This window comes from Euleptes europaea, chromosome 1 (assembly GCF_029931775.1).
Source record: "Euleptes europaea isolate rEulEur1 chromosome 1, rEulEur1.hap1, whole genome shotgun sequence".
NCBI lineage: Eukaryota > Metazoa > Chordata > Lepidosauria > Squamata > Sphaerodactylidae > Euleptes > Euleptes europaea.
In genome coordinates, this window is record NC_079312.1 from 43,609,818 (window position 1) to 43,627,912 (window position 18,095).

Here is an 18,095-nt window from a genome sequence, read left to right on the forward strand (position 1 = left end):
TCACTTCTGGGAAAACCTAGGAGTTACCTCAGTCCTCTCTCAGAATTGCCGAAAACCATATGGTGTTAACAATGAGTTTCCAGTGAGTCCTTTAGAGGCGTGACATCACTCCCGGGCTTCCCCAGAGGTGACATCATGCTGTCACTGACGGCCACCCTGCCACATCCCCACCACCCCCTCTCAGTCTACTGCTGCTTGCCTGGTTTGGCTGACAACTAGGGTTGCCAACCTCCAGGTGGTGGCTGGAGATCTCCCGCTACTACAAGTGACCTCCAGCTGATAGAGATCAGTTTCCCTGGAGAAAATGGCCACTTTGGAAATTGGACTCTATGGCATCGAAGTCCCTCCCCTCCCCAAACCCTGCCCTCTTTAGGCTCCACCCCCATATCACCAGGTATTTCCCAAACTGGAGCTGGCAACCCGCCTGACAACCATTGATCTATCTTCTACAAATGTGTCCAATCCCACTTTTAATAGTTACTGGGACATCTGAACAATCTAAATGGTTTGCTATATTTTGTGGCAATGAATTCAGAAATTAGGCCTTGTGGATGGTCCATTGTCTGCCAGGAAAAAAAAAACACCTGTCCATCAATATAACTGGGAGGTTCCACTGGGCATCTGCTCTCTACCTCCTGCGCTACATAAAACTGCCACCACTCTCAAGTGAAGAGAAAGGCCTCTGAAAAATAAAAGGCCGATTACAGTATTCTCAGAATTAGATCCAGAGCTGCCTGTTGGAAGAAGCTGGCTTTCTCTCGGCTTCATGCATTTGTATGTATTGTACGGCTTGTCAGTTGTTAAGTCATTAGCCAATGTGACTAAGGAAACTTTTTGTGCTTAAGAAAGAATAAGACTCTTTCCTTTTGTGGAAGATCAAGCCAATCCTTGGGATTTGCACCACAAAAATGCCAGTTCTGTTTGACTACAGCTGTCTGTGTCCCATTTAGAGCACACTTTATGGTCTGATTCACTTCTTTAGCCAGAACTACGTGTTTTGAGGAGGAAAAACCCAACACAACTTTATAGCATATGCAACACTAAAAGAGCCTATTTGCAAAATCTCCCTCCTCCCTCAGAATCTGGAGAAAGAAGGTTCAAAGTGCAGGTTAATTCTTTTTACATCTTCATCTAATCCTTCTTTTATTTCTTCTAGAATTGACAGTCTCCTTTTTCAAGAAAGCAGAATCTTATTGTTTAGTAATAGACTGGTCCCATGTGTGCACTTCCCCTTTCTCTTGTAAGCTATTCATGACAAAATAAGTTAAGACTAATAAGAGAATTCTTTATTGAATGAAGTAAAACCCACTCATCCTCTCTAAAAATATTTCGCTTTGAATGGGGGGAAAAAATCCCAAGTGGGAAATTTGAGGACTAGAGAAAATGATACTAAGATGGGTTAATTAGATTGAACTTTGCATGATTTATTGTGGTCTGTACCCAGCCTACTGGAAGTTATATTTTGTCCCCTTCAGATTGTGGGCCTGGTTTAGCATTGAGTGCACTGAAATTGAATTGTATCTATTTCTCTGAGGGAGGAGCATGGAGGGAGGGGAATGATCCTGAAACTGATTCACTGGCTCACCTCCTTTTAAAAGTACATCTAATCTGTTTCTGAGTAACATGAAAAGGGAACAGGTAAGCTGAGCCTAGTGATAAACAGGGGATCAAGTAAAACCAAAGACTTCTTTTCTAGACTGGACTGGCCTTGACGGAGGAGAAGAGACCAGTAGGCATATAGAACTACATCTATATACATAGAAACAGATGTTTGTATGTATAGATAGTAATCAGATGATTATGGGTAGTTTCAGAGGGTAGCCATGTTGGTCTGCAATAGAACAACTAGATTCGAGTCCAGCAGCACACTAGAGACCAACAGGATTTTCGGCATACAAGCTCTCGGGAGTGAGAGATCCTTTCCAACCTGTATCTGACAGAGGGAAGATTTGACTCTCGAAATCTCATACCCTGAAAACCTTTTTTGGTCTCTAAGGTGCTGCTGGACTCGAATCTAGCTGATGGCTATGGGGTTAAATTTAGTATTGTGGGCTTGGACAACACCCTTAGACTTTTCTTTCCTGGCCCTTTCAGTTCCTGTTTTGCAATCAACAGCTTGTTCTGTTATCCTGCAAATAAAGTAAATGGAAGTTTAATTCACATACAGTATAAAAAAGTGGTTTCCCAAAGAAAAGTAAGCATCAGGATACCTTCATTAAGGTTTCAATCTACTTTGTCCCACACACTTGGATTATTTCCAGTGTTGTAATCCACATGCTCTTCTCATTATTAGTGTGCTGACCTTTGAGCTGTTGAGATGAACATGTAGACATGTACACAGTAAATTATTTAATTGCCCAAAGGGGAGAAGAGAGGGTAGAACAATAACTGAGGTGAAAGAAATTGTCAACTGGTTGTCCAAACACTGCAACCCTAAACAAACAGTGCAATCCTAAATAGAGTTACACTCTTGTATATCTGTTGAAGCCAGTGGGCTTAGAAGGGTATAACTCTGCTTAGGATCCCACTCTTAGTTGCTAAGTAGTTACTATGTAGTTACTAATAACTTGCTTAGGCTTGGCTCCTATACCTTGCTTCCCCTGTTGTCCATTATGGAGGTGGTCCTCCACTGCAGATCCCATTCCTCTGATGCAAAGTGCTCTCGGTTCATTGAAATATACTAGTCTTGAACGAACAGAAACACATAATGCCGGATTAACGTGCTCAACAGGAAAGGACTACAAAACACAATAGAACAAGTTATACAAACATTGGCTATACAAATATACCTTAAGGGGAAAAAAGAAAGAAAGAACTGCATGTACTTGTAGCCACCCCATCGATGAATCAATTAAGGGTATCAAAGAGTAGACTGCTTACGGGATGTTTCTATGACTAGACATCAACTTTCACAACTGTCAAAAAGAAAAGTTCTTGTCTGTTAAGCACAAACTTTTAAGTTAATATTATGGATATGAATTAATTCCTAACTGAATGAAAAGCTGAACCAGAAAAGATACACCTATTGAATGTGTTAAAAATAGAAAAATGACGGAGAATAACAACAAATACTTTACTTTTCCTATACATGTTCACATGAAGATGCCTTATACTGAATCAGGCCATTGGTCTATCATGGTCAGTATTCTCCACTCTGATTCGTGGCAGCTCTCCATGGCTTTAGGCACAGGTCCGTCACACCACGTGCTGCCTGATCTTTGTAAGTGGAGATGCCAGGGAGTGGAGCTGAGACTATCTGGATGCAAAGCCATGGCCCCATTCTTGATTGATCTCTGTACCTCTCCTACCAACAACACTTACTGGGCAGCTATTGAGGCCAGTCTCTGTCCACCTCTTCCTCATTCAAGGGTGCCAGTAAACATCAGATTGATGAATCAACCAATTTGGTACATATTGTTAATGGTATCAAACAGTGGACAGCTAATAGGCAATTCCTATGATTAGGTGTGGACATTTTTAACTAACAAAAAGGACAAAGTGCCCTGCCCCTGGGCACAGCACCAGACAACCATATCAGGTGCTCGGGTGTGGTGGTTGGTCAGCTGAAGAGAATCTACTCTGCTCTCAGCCCACTGCTGTTCTGTCCTTTTGGATGCATCTGAGGCTCTTATCTGCTGGACCTGGGAAATGTAGTCCTCCCAGTTCATGTCATTGGACACATCGGAAAGAACATCTGAGCCACCAGAGCAGCACTCACATTGAGAAATGAGGTTCTATTTCTCTATCCTGCCTGTTGGCTGGCTGGTTAGGGTTGCCAACCTCCAGGTGGTGGCTAGAGATCTCCCGCTATTACAACTGATCTCCAGAGATCAGTTCCCTGAGAGAAAATGGCTGCTTTGGCAATTGGACTCCGTGACATTGAAGACCCTCCTCTCTCCAAACCACACCCTCCTCAGACTCCACCCCCAAAATCTCCAGTTATTTCCCACCTTGGAGCTGGCAACCCTATGGCTGGTTGATGAGCCAGCCCCCTAGCTATCTGGCAAGCTGCCACTATGCTCCTGGGGCTACCACTGTGGCAGTAGCCATCCAATAAGTGGTTTGGGAAGCTGGAAGGAGAAAATGATGAAAACAAACACATGTAATGATGACAAGCAAAACTGAGTTTAGATTTTAAAGCAAAGTTAAAAAAAATTGCACATCTTTGGTTTATGTTCTTTTCCTTCGTTACACCTTTATCTCCAAGAGGAATTATTTCTGAGTTTGATGATAGAAGAGACTATAGTGAAATATGGAACAGTCTCTTCTGGAGGCTCCTTGTCTGTGTATTTGCTGTTTCACTTGTGGTCTTTCCCCCTCACACTTCTCCCAGTCAAGATCATGATGGCTAACCAAGTCAGAAAAACAGGAATCAATTTTTATTAACACTTTGCTCTCCAGTCTTCCATTGACTCAGTGCCAATGTACACAATGTCTGTGCTCTTTTGGTGCTCCTGAAAATGAGCCATGACCTTCCCTTTCATCATTAATGAATGAAACACAGCCCATTTATTACGCCTGCACTTTTTCCTCTGCTCCATATGCCTGTTTTTCCTTCCAGTATTTGACATGTGACAGTAAAGCTCGGAGTGACTGTCCCAAGTGCTTCCTCCCCTGTGAATTCTTGCCACCTGCTTCATAGCACTGAACAGATGTATATATGTAAACCACCACAAAACCTTTTCAGCCAATCATTTATCATTTTTGGAAGGAAAATATTATTTCTTTTAAGTAAAGCAGAACAACCACACCGCATACTCTAAATTTTTATAGTCTGAGCTAACCGAATATCCAGTCGGTACTTTTTAAGATTTTGAAGCAATAAAGCATTTCTCTTGGCTATTTTACTACATCGCTCGCTGCAATTAAATTTCCCTTTTAAACACTTTTTTGGGGTGTATTTTTTAACAAAACAAATCCATCCACCATGAAACGTAAGAGTATTTTTCTACAGGGAGTCCAACTGAGGTGTTGCATTATTCATCGTCAACTGAAGAGGAAAATTTCAATTGCCAGTTTCTAGTAAATGGTCTAATTAAGAAAGGGGAATTCGGAGCCATGGACAGGCGACACAATCATTAAAGGCAGTTTTTCAGCAGATTATGGGCCTCCAGTCTATCAGCTGAGGACAGTGAATTAATTCAACACTAAAAACATGCCCACAATAAAGTGTTTGAGATCGATTGCCTCTTCTAAACAAACACATGTCTCTTTCGCAGCATGTGCAAAGGATTCACCACCACTCGCAAGGTTAAGTTTACATTCTGTCACTTTAACAGCCTAAATGCCCCGCTTCTCCTTTCTCGGAAACTGGAGACCAGTACTGGGATAAATGTAGGTTTTAAATTCTTTGACTTCTGTTCATCCAACCCCCCAAATAAAGCAATCATCGGGTTGGAACCAGTCCTCCCCCTCATGTAAACAGAAGTATCCCCTCCCCAGCTACATCCCAACTATTCCTGCAATCCCACTCAGAAATGGTTTTCTGGATAGGGTCTCCATCAATAATTACAGCCAAGTCGTAGCAGTTTTTAAAAGTTGCATTTTCACTCTCACTGCCAAAAAGCATCCTTGGCTTTTCAGTGCACTTTCAGCTGCCCCTTAGAAGCTTTCTATTTTCTATCCATTCATGGCTACCCATTAAGTTTTTTCCATGAGCTCGAGAAGGTGTCTGACCAAGCTCAATAACCTCCCCAACATGTCTGAATCGTAGCTTATGCCTTTATACAATTCCCCAGATTCAATCTAAAATTAAAACATCAGGTGGTCTGTGATGTGACAAAATTCTACTTAAGAGGCACTGTCAATCAGAGTAGGCAATACAGAGCTTGACAGACTATTGCTGTGGTTCAGTAGGCCTGTTGACATGTTATAGATATGTTGCATGCATATGCAACCACCTACTTGTAAGTAGGGTTGCCAACCTCCAGGTACTAGCTGGAGATCTTCTGCTATTACAACTGATCTCCATCCGATAGAGATCTGTTCACCTGGAGAAAATGGCTACTTTGGCAATTGGACTCTATGGCATTAAAGTCCCTCCCCTCCCCAAACCCTGCCCTCCTCAGGCTCCATCCCAAAAACCTCCCACCGGTGGTGAAGAGGGACCTGGCAACCCTACTTGTAAGAAAGAGTCAATGTGCATTCACTTTACAAAAGAAACTGGAGACCAGTACTGGGATAAATGTGGGTTTTAAATCACACATTCAGCTGTACATATCTTGACAGTAACATGAAAATTACTCAATACTCATATCAGTACCAATCAAGAGTACACTGTATTTGGACTGAACGTGCATTCACTGTAATTTGTATACAGGACCAGTATAGGGCAGCTTCATGTGTTCATGTGACTGGTCCTTCCTAAAATCACATGGGCTGAGAGGTCATGCAGGGAGTTATAAAAACACTTTGCCTACATTTTACCCTTAGCTGGTTCAGAGGCTTCTCCAAGTGTGGACTGTTGAGTCCAGAGAGTGCATAATTCATTTACTGCACGATTTCAGAGTTCCCCAGAGTTTTTACATGTAGGCTATCTTACCTCCTTCATGAGAACATGCACATAATCAGTAGGTAAGTAGGCAGGTAGGTAGGTACACAGATAAACAGAACACATTCTGTTTTTGTAAGATGTTTGATATGAAAACCAAGACTCATGAAAATTTGATTCACCTCTAATTCTAATGATATAGATCCAGAGAACTCTGCTTGTATAATGGACCTTTGCTAACTTTCCTTCTTGATGGAGATCCTGCTCAGAAAACCATTTCTGAGTGGGATTGCAGGAATAGTTGGGATGTAGCTGGGGTGGGGGATAGTTCTGTTTACATGAGGGGAAGGACTGGTTTCAACCCAATGAATTGCTTTATTTTTTGGGGGGGGGTCTTTTTGGAAGAACAGAAGTCAAAGAATGTATTTCAAGGTTAGTGTCACTCATTCTATAATGCCAATGAAACCGATACATTGAATTTTTGAAAATTGTGATTTGGTCGATACAACTGACTCAATAATTGTTCATCCACCTTCCATTCTGCCCTAGGGTAAGTAACTACTTGCACTTAAATTTCTTCAGTTTTCTCAGCTAGTAGCAACTTCCTTCTCCAAAGGGAGTTTCTTAGTGGGGGACCATACCAAAGTAGTGATGATGATATAACATGAGGAAAAGAGCTGAGACTAGTCAAAATGTCCTGACTGCACAATGAAATAACACTTCTGTGATTCTATGAGTGGATGATGCCAAAAAAAGCCTTCTTTTTAAAAAAAAGGACAGGGTTAAAGCCTACAAAGCAAAAGCCCCACCTAACAGTCATTACATGGCTGGCCAACAATTGTTCCCTTGCAACCTGCTAATATTCATTTTCAACTGACAAGCATGGGTGTATCTGATAGTGATGTCTCGGCCTCTAAGCAGATGATGAATTTAGGGCAACAGAGTCAGGCATGAAAGGCAGCAAGGTAAGTACAAACCTGAAGCAAAATGCAGAAGAAGACCATTTTCCCAGGTAAGTTCCAGACTGAGAGACTCCCCACCCCAGAGGTTTAGTGAACATGCACATGGCTCTAATGCTGACATGGAAACCTGGCAGCATGACTGAACAGAACGGGACCAAACCTTTCTATGTTGCTAGCATGGCTTGCTGGGCTAGATCAGTGTTTATGGCCAGGCACTAGGGTTGCCACCTCTGGGCTGGGAAATGGTTGGAGATCTGGGGGTGGCGCTTGAGGATGGTGGAGTTTGGGGAGGGATTTCAACCGGGCCTAGTGACATACAGTCCACCCTCCAAGGAAGCCGTTTTCTCCAGGGGAACAGATCTGAGTAGTCTGGAGATCAGTTGTAATTCCAGGGAATCTCCAGTGCTCCCCCCATGCCTCTTCAGCACTGCGAAGAGACCCCATGAACAGAAACATGAAGTTACTGCCTCAAGACAAGGGGTGCTTTCACACATCCTGAATAATGCACTTTCAATACACTTTGCAACATCTACCTGCAAACGATCGTTAAAGTGGATTGAAAGTGGATTGAAAGTGCATTTATTCAGGATATGTGAAAGTGCCCAAGGTATAACTGGATCTTTTATATGTTTACTCCCATGTAAACCCAGATTATTTTAGGTGGTGGGGAAGTTAATCCCAGGTAAATGTGCAGTGGACAGTCCAGCAGCCGCACAAGTGTTTGGCATGCCTTTCTCACTGATGTCAAGGAGCTCAGGTTTGCCTCAGTTCTACACAGAAGCTCTTTTCATAATAGTTAAGAGGCTGAGCTGTGACTCAGGAAATCCCCATTTCATAGCTCATCTTTAAACCACAAAGTGACCTTAAAGCAGCTTTAGGATTAGCCATTATTATTTCAACCCCAGCCTAATAATTACCTGCGGACAATTATATTGACTTATCCTACCAATGTTACAAGAATCACTGAAATAATTCCAGTAGCAGGGAGCTGTAAGCTAGCAGACCTGCCCACCTCTCCCACACCCAAACACAACCATATGGTGCACAACAAACTTAATACCCCCATCCCAGGACTGCCTACAACAGAGGCATCAAACATAAAGCCCGAGGGTCGGTTCCGGCCCTTTCAGAGCTCTTTATCCAGCCCGCGAGCCAGCCGAGGCAGCCACTCCCCCACTCTACATCTGGACTGGCGAGGCATGGCCCAGCCCGACCAAGTGACATTTATGTCCTATTTGGCCCTGGCCTACAAGATTCAAGCCCTTTTGCCATAATCAACAAGAAAGCACAGGGACTACTTTTTTTAGAAGAGGAACAGTGTCCCCTGCCTTTTCCCCACCACAAAAGTGTTAGTATTCTTGCTGAGGAAAATATATGGATATATGTACATTACCCCCAGTGATGGTAAAAGCAACTGGGGGATGCCTTTTGTCAGTGAGAACATGCAGGGGAGAAAAAGTTTAAATCTTTCATCTACCTCTGTGCCCTGTGAAAAGGCAGCCACAGTGGCTGCCTTTAAGAAACAAACAAAAAACTGTTTTAAAATTATAATGGAAGAATACGTAACATGAAGTTTGAGCCTACGTCAGCTCAAGTATCCTGTTCTGGCAACACATAGTTACATGTGATATGCTTAAAACAGGAACAGAGATGGGGAGTTTGTAAATTCCATACTCTGTTGATCCCTATGAACTTTTAGCAGCCTGAACATCTGTCATCTATGAATATGTCAATTCTTCCTCTAACAAGACACCAATTATGGGTGCAATCTAACTCCATTCAATACAGCGAGGGGTTAGCCAACAACTTCAGCTCGCTTATGAAAATATGTTATAGACTGATCTGCCTAGATATTGACGGTAGGTGGGCAGCCAGAGAGGGAAGGGCAGTTTCACAGCAGCTTAGAACAGCGTTTCTCAACCAGGGTTCCCCACCGGAACCCTAGAGTTCTGCGAGAAATCGCTAGGGGTTCCGTGAGACATAGTGATGAATAGGCTAATCATATGTAAATCATATGTAAAGATTCCCTGAGACAAAAAAAAATGTTTCAAGGGTTCTGCAACGGTAAAAAGGTTGAGAAACGCTGGCTTAGAATATGATAGCATTGCTTGCCTTCAGCTATAGCCACAGACAGCCTCTAGAAAGCGCCCAGAGTCAGAGAACAAGTAATAAGATTTTATAAGCCACTCTCCAGAAAAACCAAAACCCCAAACAACCCTACTCGGTTGTGAAGGTCTTAGCCAAATGCCTCACTAGGCCGTTGTGCAGGTAAACTGAATTACTTAATGCTTGTAGAAAGAAAAATCAAATGTACAGGTGCCCCGTGGCGCAGAGTGGTAAGCTGCAGTACTGCAGTCCAAGCTCTGCTCACGACCTGAGTTCGATCCCGAGGGAAGTGGCGGCTCAAGGTTGACTCTGCCTTCCATCCTTCCGAGGTTGGTAAAATGAGTACCCAGCTTGCTGGGGGTAAAGGGAAGATGACTGGGGAAGGCACTGGAAAACCACCCCGCAAAAACAAAAATCTGCCTAGAAAACGTCAGGATGTGACATCACCCCATGGGCCAGGAATGACCCGGTGCTTGCACAGGGGACCTTTACCTTTTTACAGGGCACACAGATTGCACATGTTTCTGAATAGCGCTGGCGTGCTTCCTGTTGCAAGCAATTTTAGAATTCCAGCCTTTTGCCTCTTGTGCTACAGTAATTTATTGAAAACATCTCTATTTGTATTGCAAAATATACTTTTTTTTGCAGCCATTATGAACTTCTGCTACTGTTTCCCCAGAAAATTTAGGGGCACATTAAAAGAGAAATGCGAGAGCAACTTTTCTGATGTAGAACTACATCAACAAGTCTATGTGAGTCTTCCCTACTAAGTCATGGTTCCAATAGTCACATGATCACAGCAGCTGCATGGGATTCCACCAAGCCTATAGAGGCTTTATTTCAACACAGTGCTAGAATTTAACAAAATATGTCGGGAAGCCTATTATCCTGCTGGTTTTAAATCAGTTGGCAACATCAGGTTTGTCAGCCTGACCCTATAAGCCGCTCTGTTAGGTACCAGAAACCATGCACGTGCACAGGAGAGAGAAGAACCTGGCTCTGGAACTTGATCCCGGGTACTAATTGTCTAACAGAGCAGTTCCGCAGTGGAACAGGCTTCCCTGGGAGGTGGTAAGCTCTCCTTCCCTGGAGGTTTTTAAGCAGAGGCTAGATAGCCTTCTGTCAGCAATGCTGATTCGATGACCTTAGGCAAATGATGAGAGGGAGGGCATCTTGGCCATCTTCTGGACATGGAGTGTGGGTCTCTGGGGGTGTGTGGGGGGGAGATAGTTGTGAATTTCCTGCATTGTGCTGGGGGTTGGACTAGATGACCTTGGCAGTCCCTTCCAACGCTATGATTCTATACTGGTGATGCACCCGTATCATTGCACAAACGCTGTTTTGCTTTTAAGAAAAGGCAGGCTAGGCCAGGGGTGAGCGCTTTAGAGTTATCCTATAGGCGAACTGAGCGTTGTGAGGGTTATCAGCTCAGTCCTCTGCTGCCGTCCTCTAACACAAAGGTGGCAGAGCTGCCCCCATGTGCTACTGAACAAATGGCTGTTTGTGCTGCTGAAGCTGATCGACAGCACGGAGCTGGCCATTGGCTTAATCCGAGCACTTCGACTTTGTAGGCTTGGTGTTCAGGCTGTAAACTGGCTGACCTCCGAGTACTTCGGTTAAAGTAGGTCATGGATCAAGCCATTCATGATCCGAGATAAGGACTAAAATTCACACAGATAAAAAGCACTGAACAGGAAACCTGTGTTTTGTCAAGATACGGCTGGGAATACCTTATGCAGAAACTAGCTCTGTTCCTTAAAGTCATTAAAAATTGTGATTTTCCTAATAAAAGTATAACCAAGATTGTTTCCCCCCCCCCCCCACCATCTTTGGTATCAGGTGAAATGCTTTCAACTTTCAAACTTGGATCAACGGGTGTAAATTAGGCACTTGGGTTTTTTGCTAGCCAAAGAATCAAGCATTAAAATTGTGCCTAAGTGCTTTCATTATTGGTGTCAAAATGTTATCCTCCCTTTTTTATGAGCACTTTGCAAACTTCCTAGCTCACAAGTTGTTTTGTGAATACATTCTTCTTGGTTTGTTCTGTATGTGATATTTTAGAATCTCTAAGTGCAATCCTAAACACTTAGGCCCACTGACATCAATGGCCATTGAAGGGTGTTAACTCTGAGCCAGAGTGGTCTAGCTTTTAAGAGTGGTGGTTTGGAGCGGTGGACTCTGAGCAAGAGAACCGGGTTTGATTCCCCACTCCTCCACATGAGCGGTGGACTCTAATCTGGTGAACCAGGTTGGATTCCTCACTCCTACACATGAAGCCAGCTGGGTGACCTTGGGCTAGTCATACTCTCTCAGCCCCACGTACCTCACAGGGTGTCTGTTGTGGGGAAGGGAAGGTGATTGTAAGCCAGTTTGATTCTTCCTTAAGTGGTAAAGTCGGCATACAAAAACCAACTCTTCTTCTGCACAGAATGGCAAAAGTCCTCAAGCTCTTATACCATGAAAACAAGCAGTCACTGTAGGCTAATGCCACTAATCCATGTATGAAGATTCAAAAGGGCAGTACTGACACCAGATTTTGCTGGTGGTTATTGAACAAAGCTCATTCTCAATACATCATCATGTCCAGAAAAACCTTGTTACCTTATATAAAAAAAAAACCATCCCTATACACAGGACAACTTATTCTCAGGAGGTCTAGTTGATGTAAATGGTCATGACAATGGGCATGCCTGTCTGTTTGTAGTTACAAAGTTTTCTATGGAGCAATGGTGTCCTCTGGGAGGTGTAAGAGAAATAAATCGAAACGGGTGTTTAAAATTTAATTGTGTTCCTGCCAGCACAGACTACAAGACACATTTTATTCACAGTGTAGTGAGTGACATGGATAGTTCCACACAAAGACCACAGCACGTCTCTTGGTGATTTGTAGCACCCTCTGCTGGCAAGTGTAAAAATGAAACTTTCCACATTTAATCAACAGATGCAATATTCTTGCTTGCCTTTTTACATTTATTTAAGGTATATTTTAACCTCAAATGTATTATAGGTACAATTATGACCAGCAGGGTATGCATTCAAAGTTCAGGTAAATAGCTTCTATAGCTAAGAAAAAAGGGTAATACAATATGCTTCAAATCTTAAACACCAGCATTTTCTTTTTAAGCTACTGCTAACCTTACTGCCCAACATTTATTTTGATAGGAAACTTTTTATTTTAGTGGTACCGCAAATCCGTGCTCTGGCATGATATTTCAGAACTAATTTAAACCAAGTCTTTTTTAAAAAAATGAAATTGAACACACACCGTTAAAAATTTTGTTTTCTCTTTCTGCGCTCCCTAGGCAAAGGAACTGGAACATTAAGACAACAGTCTTTTCACGCGGGATAATCAGTGATCAGCAGAAAGATCTTTACATTGAAAAGCAGCACAGAATCTACAAGAGTTATGCTTGAGTCAAAACACTGGTAGAAAAAACAGCGGCATGCAGCCTGAGTTTAGCACATGTGATTCCAGCAAGGAACACCACAGAACTATTGGTAAACAGGGACCAACCCTCCAGCAGCATCAATCGTCACACATGTCTTTCCTAACTTGTGCGTGACCAAGCTCTGACCCTGGCTGCGATCTTTTACTCAGCCCATGCTGGGAGTAACGTCTGAGGAATCACTGGCGGACGGGCTTGTTTCCTTCAATAGTGGTTTCAGAGGCATCCGACATCAGTACTTGTTGGGTTGGGAGACACACGACAACAAACAATCCGGAGGCTTTATCAGATAAGATTAAGACCCCACTGGAGACAATCTGCTTCAAAGTACACTCCTCTCTCTCTCTCTCTCTCTCTCTCTCTCTCTCTCTCTCTCTCTCTCACACACACACACACACACACACACACACACTGTTATAACAGCAATCACAACTGCAGCAGCCCTCCCTAGACCAGCATCCCACTGCATCCGAGCTCAGAATGTAAATCAAATGGCTTTACCTGACAAACTTCATACAGTAATTTGTACTGTTCCTCTTGCTTCTGCAGAGAGCACAAGCTGCATCCCATGTTTAAGACGCCTGTCTTCTTTTAGTCACTGGTAGAACCCAGGGAGTTGCTGTTACCGAGCATGCATGCAGATATCCCTTTTGGCACGCTGAAGTAGTCAGAGCAAACTGAAATGATTCACATTGGTGATGCTCTGAGCATTGGCGGGCAACTCTGTCCCCCCCGCCCCTTAATGCTTTCCCTCCTCCGCTCACAGCATACAACACTCCCTCTCCTGCCTTACTCCAATGCACACACTATATACCGGCCCTCATGCATATTAATCAGCTCTCATTGACTATTCATAACAGACAGTGATACGGAAGCTGTAATTGCCGCCTATGACAGCTGAAATTCCTCTAATTAACAAGCCAGCACTTCAGTAGCAGGGCATAATAAAAGACACTAACAATTCTGTAAACCATTTTGTAGCAATTACAAATAAACATGACTGCATTTTACTGAGGTCCCTAAGGATAATCCTGAGCATATTTAAGCAGATTACAAATACATGTTAAATGTAAGTCATAACCCAAACAAATCTACCGCCACAACAAAACTGTGACAAGCAACATTAAACAGTCGCAGCAAAGTTAAATACAACACTCCTTAAAACAGTTTAAAAGAATTTCTTCAGGGTTACGTGAAGTCTATAGTGAATATGCCTGTTCTCTAACACAGAGGTTATAGAATGAACACATGAAGCTGCCTTCTGCTGAATCAGACCCTTGGTCCATCAAAGTCAGTATTGCCTACTCAGACCGGCAGCGGCTCTCCAGGGTCTCAGGTGGAGGTCTTTCACATCACCTACCTGCCTAGTCCCTTTAACTGGAGATGCCGGGGATTGAACCTGGGACCTTCTGCATGCCAAGCAGAGGCTCTACCACTGAGCCACAGCCCCACCCCAAATGGAATGACTGCAAGGGCAGCAGACGGATATGGGATGCATTCTGCATCTCATCCTCACTGCTGCAGCCTGGAGAATCAGAGAAGCTCAGAAGATATAATCCGTCAAGCGTAAATTCCGCTCGGCAACAAAACGGTTAAACATTATCGGAGCATTCATTAATAGTATTTAACTGTGCCTACGAACATGTTGCACAGCAGGTATATAATCCTCAAAGTCCTCTAAGTTTGTATATCACTCAGTTTCACAGTGGCTCAAATGCTGTAGTTGCTTTAAGACCCCAATTGTTGAACTAAGTGGCACAATAAATTTGTACTAGGAAATCTATCTCTGAACAAGACAGACGTCAAAAAGAAACGGTATTTACTAGCTGAAAGCAGTTGTGCTGCCGGGTTCAGTCTTTCATTACCTTGACACACGCTGAAGAACAGGTAATACCATTCAATTTACTGTCTGACTACTACTATTGCCTAGTCAGAGTCTTAGTGTGGCCTCTGCCTATACTCTGTGCTTATTCAACACATGGAATTTGGGCAAGTGACATCACGTTGCAATCAGAAAAAGATCAGTCAATAGGGATCCACCCTCCGAGTGCATATCAGCCCGCAGTAAAATGTTCATAACAAATTTGGTGATTTGTCAGGATTGCAAGATGGTTTAAGAAACAAAAATCACCCCGGCTGTAGCTCTAGTTGTGATGACCTATAAATTGGGTTGCCAACCTCCAGGTGGTGGCTGGAGATCTTCTGCTATTACAACTCATCTCCAGCCGACAGAGATCAGCTCACCTGGAGAAAATGGCTGCTTTGGCAATTGGACTCTATGGCATTGAAGTCCCTCCCCTCTCCAAATCCTGTCCTCTTCAGGCTCTACCCCCCAAAATCTCCAGGTATTTCCCAACTTGGAGCTGACAACCCTACATATAAATCAACCAGCACATTGTAATGGGCTCCCCAGTTTGGTCAAGGTCCTACAGAACATTAAACTAAGGGTTAGGGTTCATGTCCGTCTTATTTTAACAACCTCGGTGATCCCCAACAAGAAAGTGAAATCTGCTGTGAGACTGACAGACTGTACTTCCCATGACATCTGTGAGAGCTCTGGAGGACAACCAGTGCCTGCCAGTTCAGTCCTACTTCGGTCCCTTCTCAGTGACATGATTCCTTGTTCCTTAATCGGCATTGTCCTGATTCTTATCTTGGTACTATTTTACAAATTTGGCTTCTTCCACTGCAGCACAAGTGTTGATCCCAGAGTCCCTGACCTTGTTTCTAGAAATTATTGGTTTCAATTGAGAACCACTGGAAATGCATGGAAGGATACATGGGACCACTGGAAAGACATGGTAGGCCAGAATTCAGGCTGCTCATAGTTGTTCCTACATATGTCTCACTGCTGGCTTTGCGCGTTCACTATCACTGGGTCAGAGACTGGATAGCCACGTATTTATGTTTTGTGAAACGTACTGCGGTACCTCAACTTGAAATGAAACATTATGAGATTCAGAGTGAAATTGACTTTTCCTGTGCAGCACAACCTCTTGCCAAAGCAGGCACAAGTTAGGCCCCCTAACCAATGTTACCAATGTTAATCTTCCCTAGTACACTCTCTTTGAAGCAGGCTGTCAGAAGGGAAAGAGGAGCAGGATTTTCACTGGCTCCTCTGACTATTGGTGTTACACGGAGCAGAACAAGAGATTGTTGGGGGTGGGGGAAGTAGTAGGTAATATGACAAGCCACTGTTTCAATGTCCCTAGACTTTCTCAAGTCAACATGATCTACCCTACGTCTGATGTCTTCAGGCACTCCAATTGGCTTGGGCGCTCGTTACCTTGATTCAAGAAGCTTTACAAACTCCTCTTATCACAAAACTGTAGCATTACTGCATTAAAGCAACATAACTGTTGCAGATGATGACAGGGAAGTCATCTTGGCCTTCTTCTGGGCATGAAGTAGGGGTCGCTGGGGTGTGTGTGGGGGAGGTGGTTGTGGATTTCATGCATTGTGCAGGGGGTTGGACTAGATGACCCTGGTGGTCCCTTCCAACTCTAGGATTCTATGATCTATTTGAGTTTGGAATTTTTCTTGCATAAACCTGTTGATCTATACAGATGATTCAAGATTGAAGTCTGACCACCTCCAGAGGATTTTGCAGAGGTGTAGAGGGAAAATAAAATCGATTCCCCCTGATACTTTTAGATCTTTCAGCAGCCTTCAAAACAGCCAATCATGAACTTCTTGACCACTGCCTTGCCGATGCTGGGATCTGGGGCACAGCCCAACAATGGCTGTGTTCCTTCCTCGGGGAGGAGGTTCTGCAGTGGCACCCTTTGGTGTGTCGGGTGCCGCAGGGTGCAGTCCTCTCCCCGATGCTATTTAACATCTATATGGGTCCCCTTGCCCAGATTGTCCGGAGTTTGGGGCTGGATTATCATCAATATGCTGATGGCACCCAGCTTTATCTGGTAATGGATAGCCATCCAGACTCCACACCAGACACACGGGCCAAGTGCTTGGACCCTGTGACTGGGTGGTTGAGGAAGAGCCACTTGAAGCTGAATCCAGCGAAGACAGAGGTACTGTGGCTCGGTAGGGGTGTCTTGGGGACAGGGTGCTGGCTCCCGACTCTTAACACCTGTGCCTGCTGTCAAGAGTCTGGGTGTGATCTTGTTGCCTCCTTATCTATGGAGGCTCAGGACACGGCTGTGGTTGGGGTGACATTTTTCTATTCCCGTCGAGCCCAACAGCTGGTGCCTTACCTCTCCCGCCCGGATCTAGCCACGGTTATCCATGTTACAGTCACCTCTAGGCTGGATTACTGTAACTCGCTCTAAGAAGCGCTGCTCTTGAGGCTGACTCAAAGGCTCCAGCTGGTACAGAATGCGGTGGCAAGGCTCCTTACTGGGGCCTCGCCCTGAGAACGTATACAGCCAGTGCTCCGTCAACTGCACTGGCTCCTTTCCTTTCCTTTTATCCCTTAGAAGCTCCTTGATCAATTGATCTTGAGCAGCATATATCTAGTGTTGGAGGGATATAAGGACTGAAACAAATCTTGCCACTGACAATGTAGCCTTGGGGTCCCTATCACTTAGTAAAAAAGGCATTATGTCAGTCACAGAGGCATTGGATTTGTATATTAAAAGGGGGGGGGAAATATAGTGCAATCGAAGATCCTCGTAAAAGCGGCATTCCAAAAGGGCATGGGCTAATGAGTCAATAGAGCCAGAAGAGCAAGGGCAGCTGGAGTATCGGATCAGGTTTAAGGTCCTGGTTTTGACCTTTAAAGCCTTACATGGTCTGGGACCCTCGTATCTTCGGGGCCGCCTTGCCTGGTATACTCCCCAAACAGCATTGCACTCTGCTGACAATAATCTGTTGGTGGTCCCCAGCCTCAAGAGTGTGCGGCTGTTCTCGACTACAGCCAGTGCCTTTTCGGCCCTGGCTCTGGCCTAGTGGGATGTGCTGCCTAGTAACATCAGAGAGGGCGGCAGAACTGCCTCTCCTACAGGAGGAGCAGGCTAGGTAGGAAAGGCAGCTCTGCTACTCTCTTTGCATGCCACGGGGGGAGGTTGCCCTCCTCGTCTCCCCCTCCCCCTAATTACGGCCCTAAGGATTTTATGGTTAGTCTAAAACTCA

General features: G+C 44.1%; 1 protein-coding gene across 2 annotated transcripts in view; it reads right to left on the reverse strand.

Moving 5' to 3' along the window:
• PDZRN3 (PDZ domain containing ring finger 3) overlaps window positions 1-18,095 on the reverse strand; it is a 235,930-nt gene that overhangs the window by 49,194 nt on the left and 168,641 nt on the right. The window contains exon 1 of one of the 2 annotated variants that reach the window (XM_056858943.1): window positions 13,506-13,675. The exons of the other annotated variant lie outside the window; for it this stretch is intronic. Coding sequence (XP_056714921.1) covers window positions 13,506-13,574 — 69 coding nt within the window. The 5' untranslated portion in view covers window positions 13,575-13,675. Of the gene's footprint in view, window positions 1-13,505; window positions 13,676-18,095 lie in introns of those variants that run through there. 2 annotated transcript variants of the gene reach the window in all.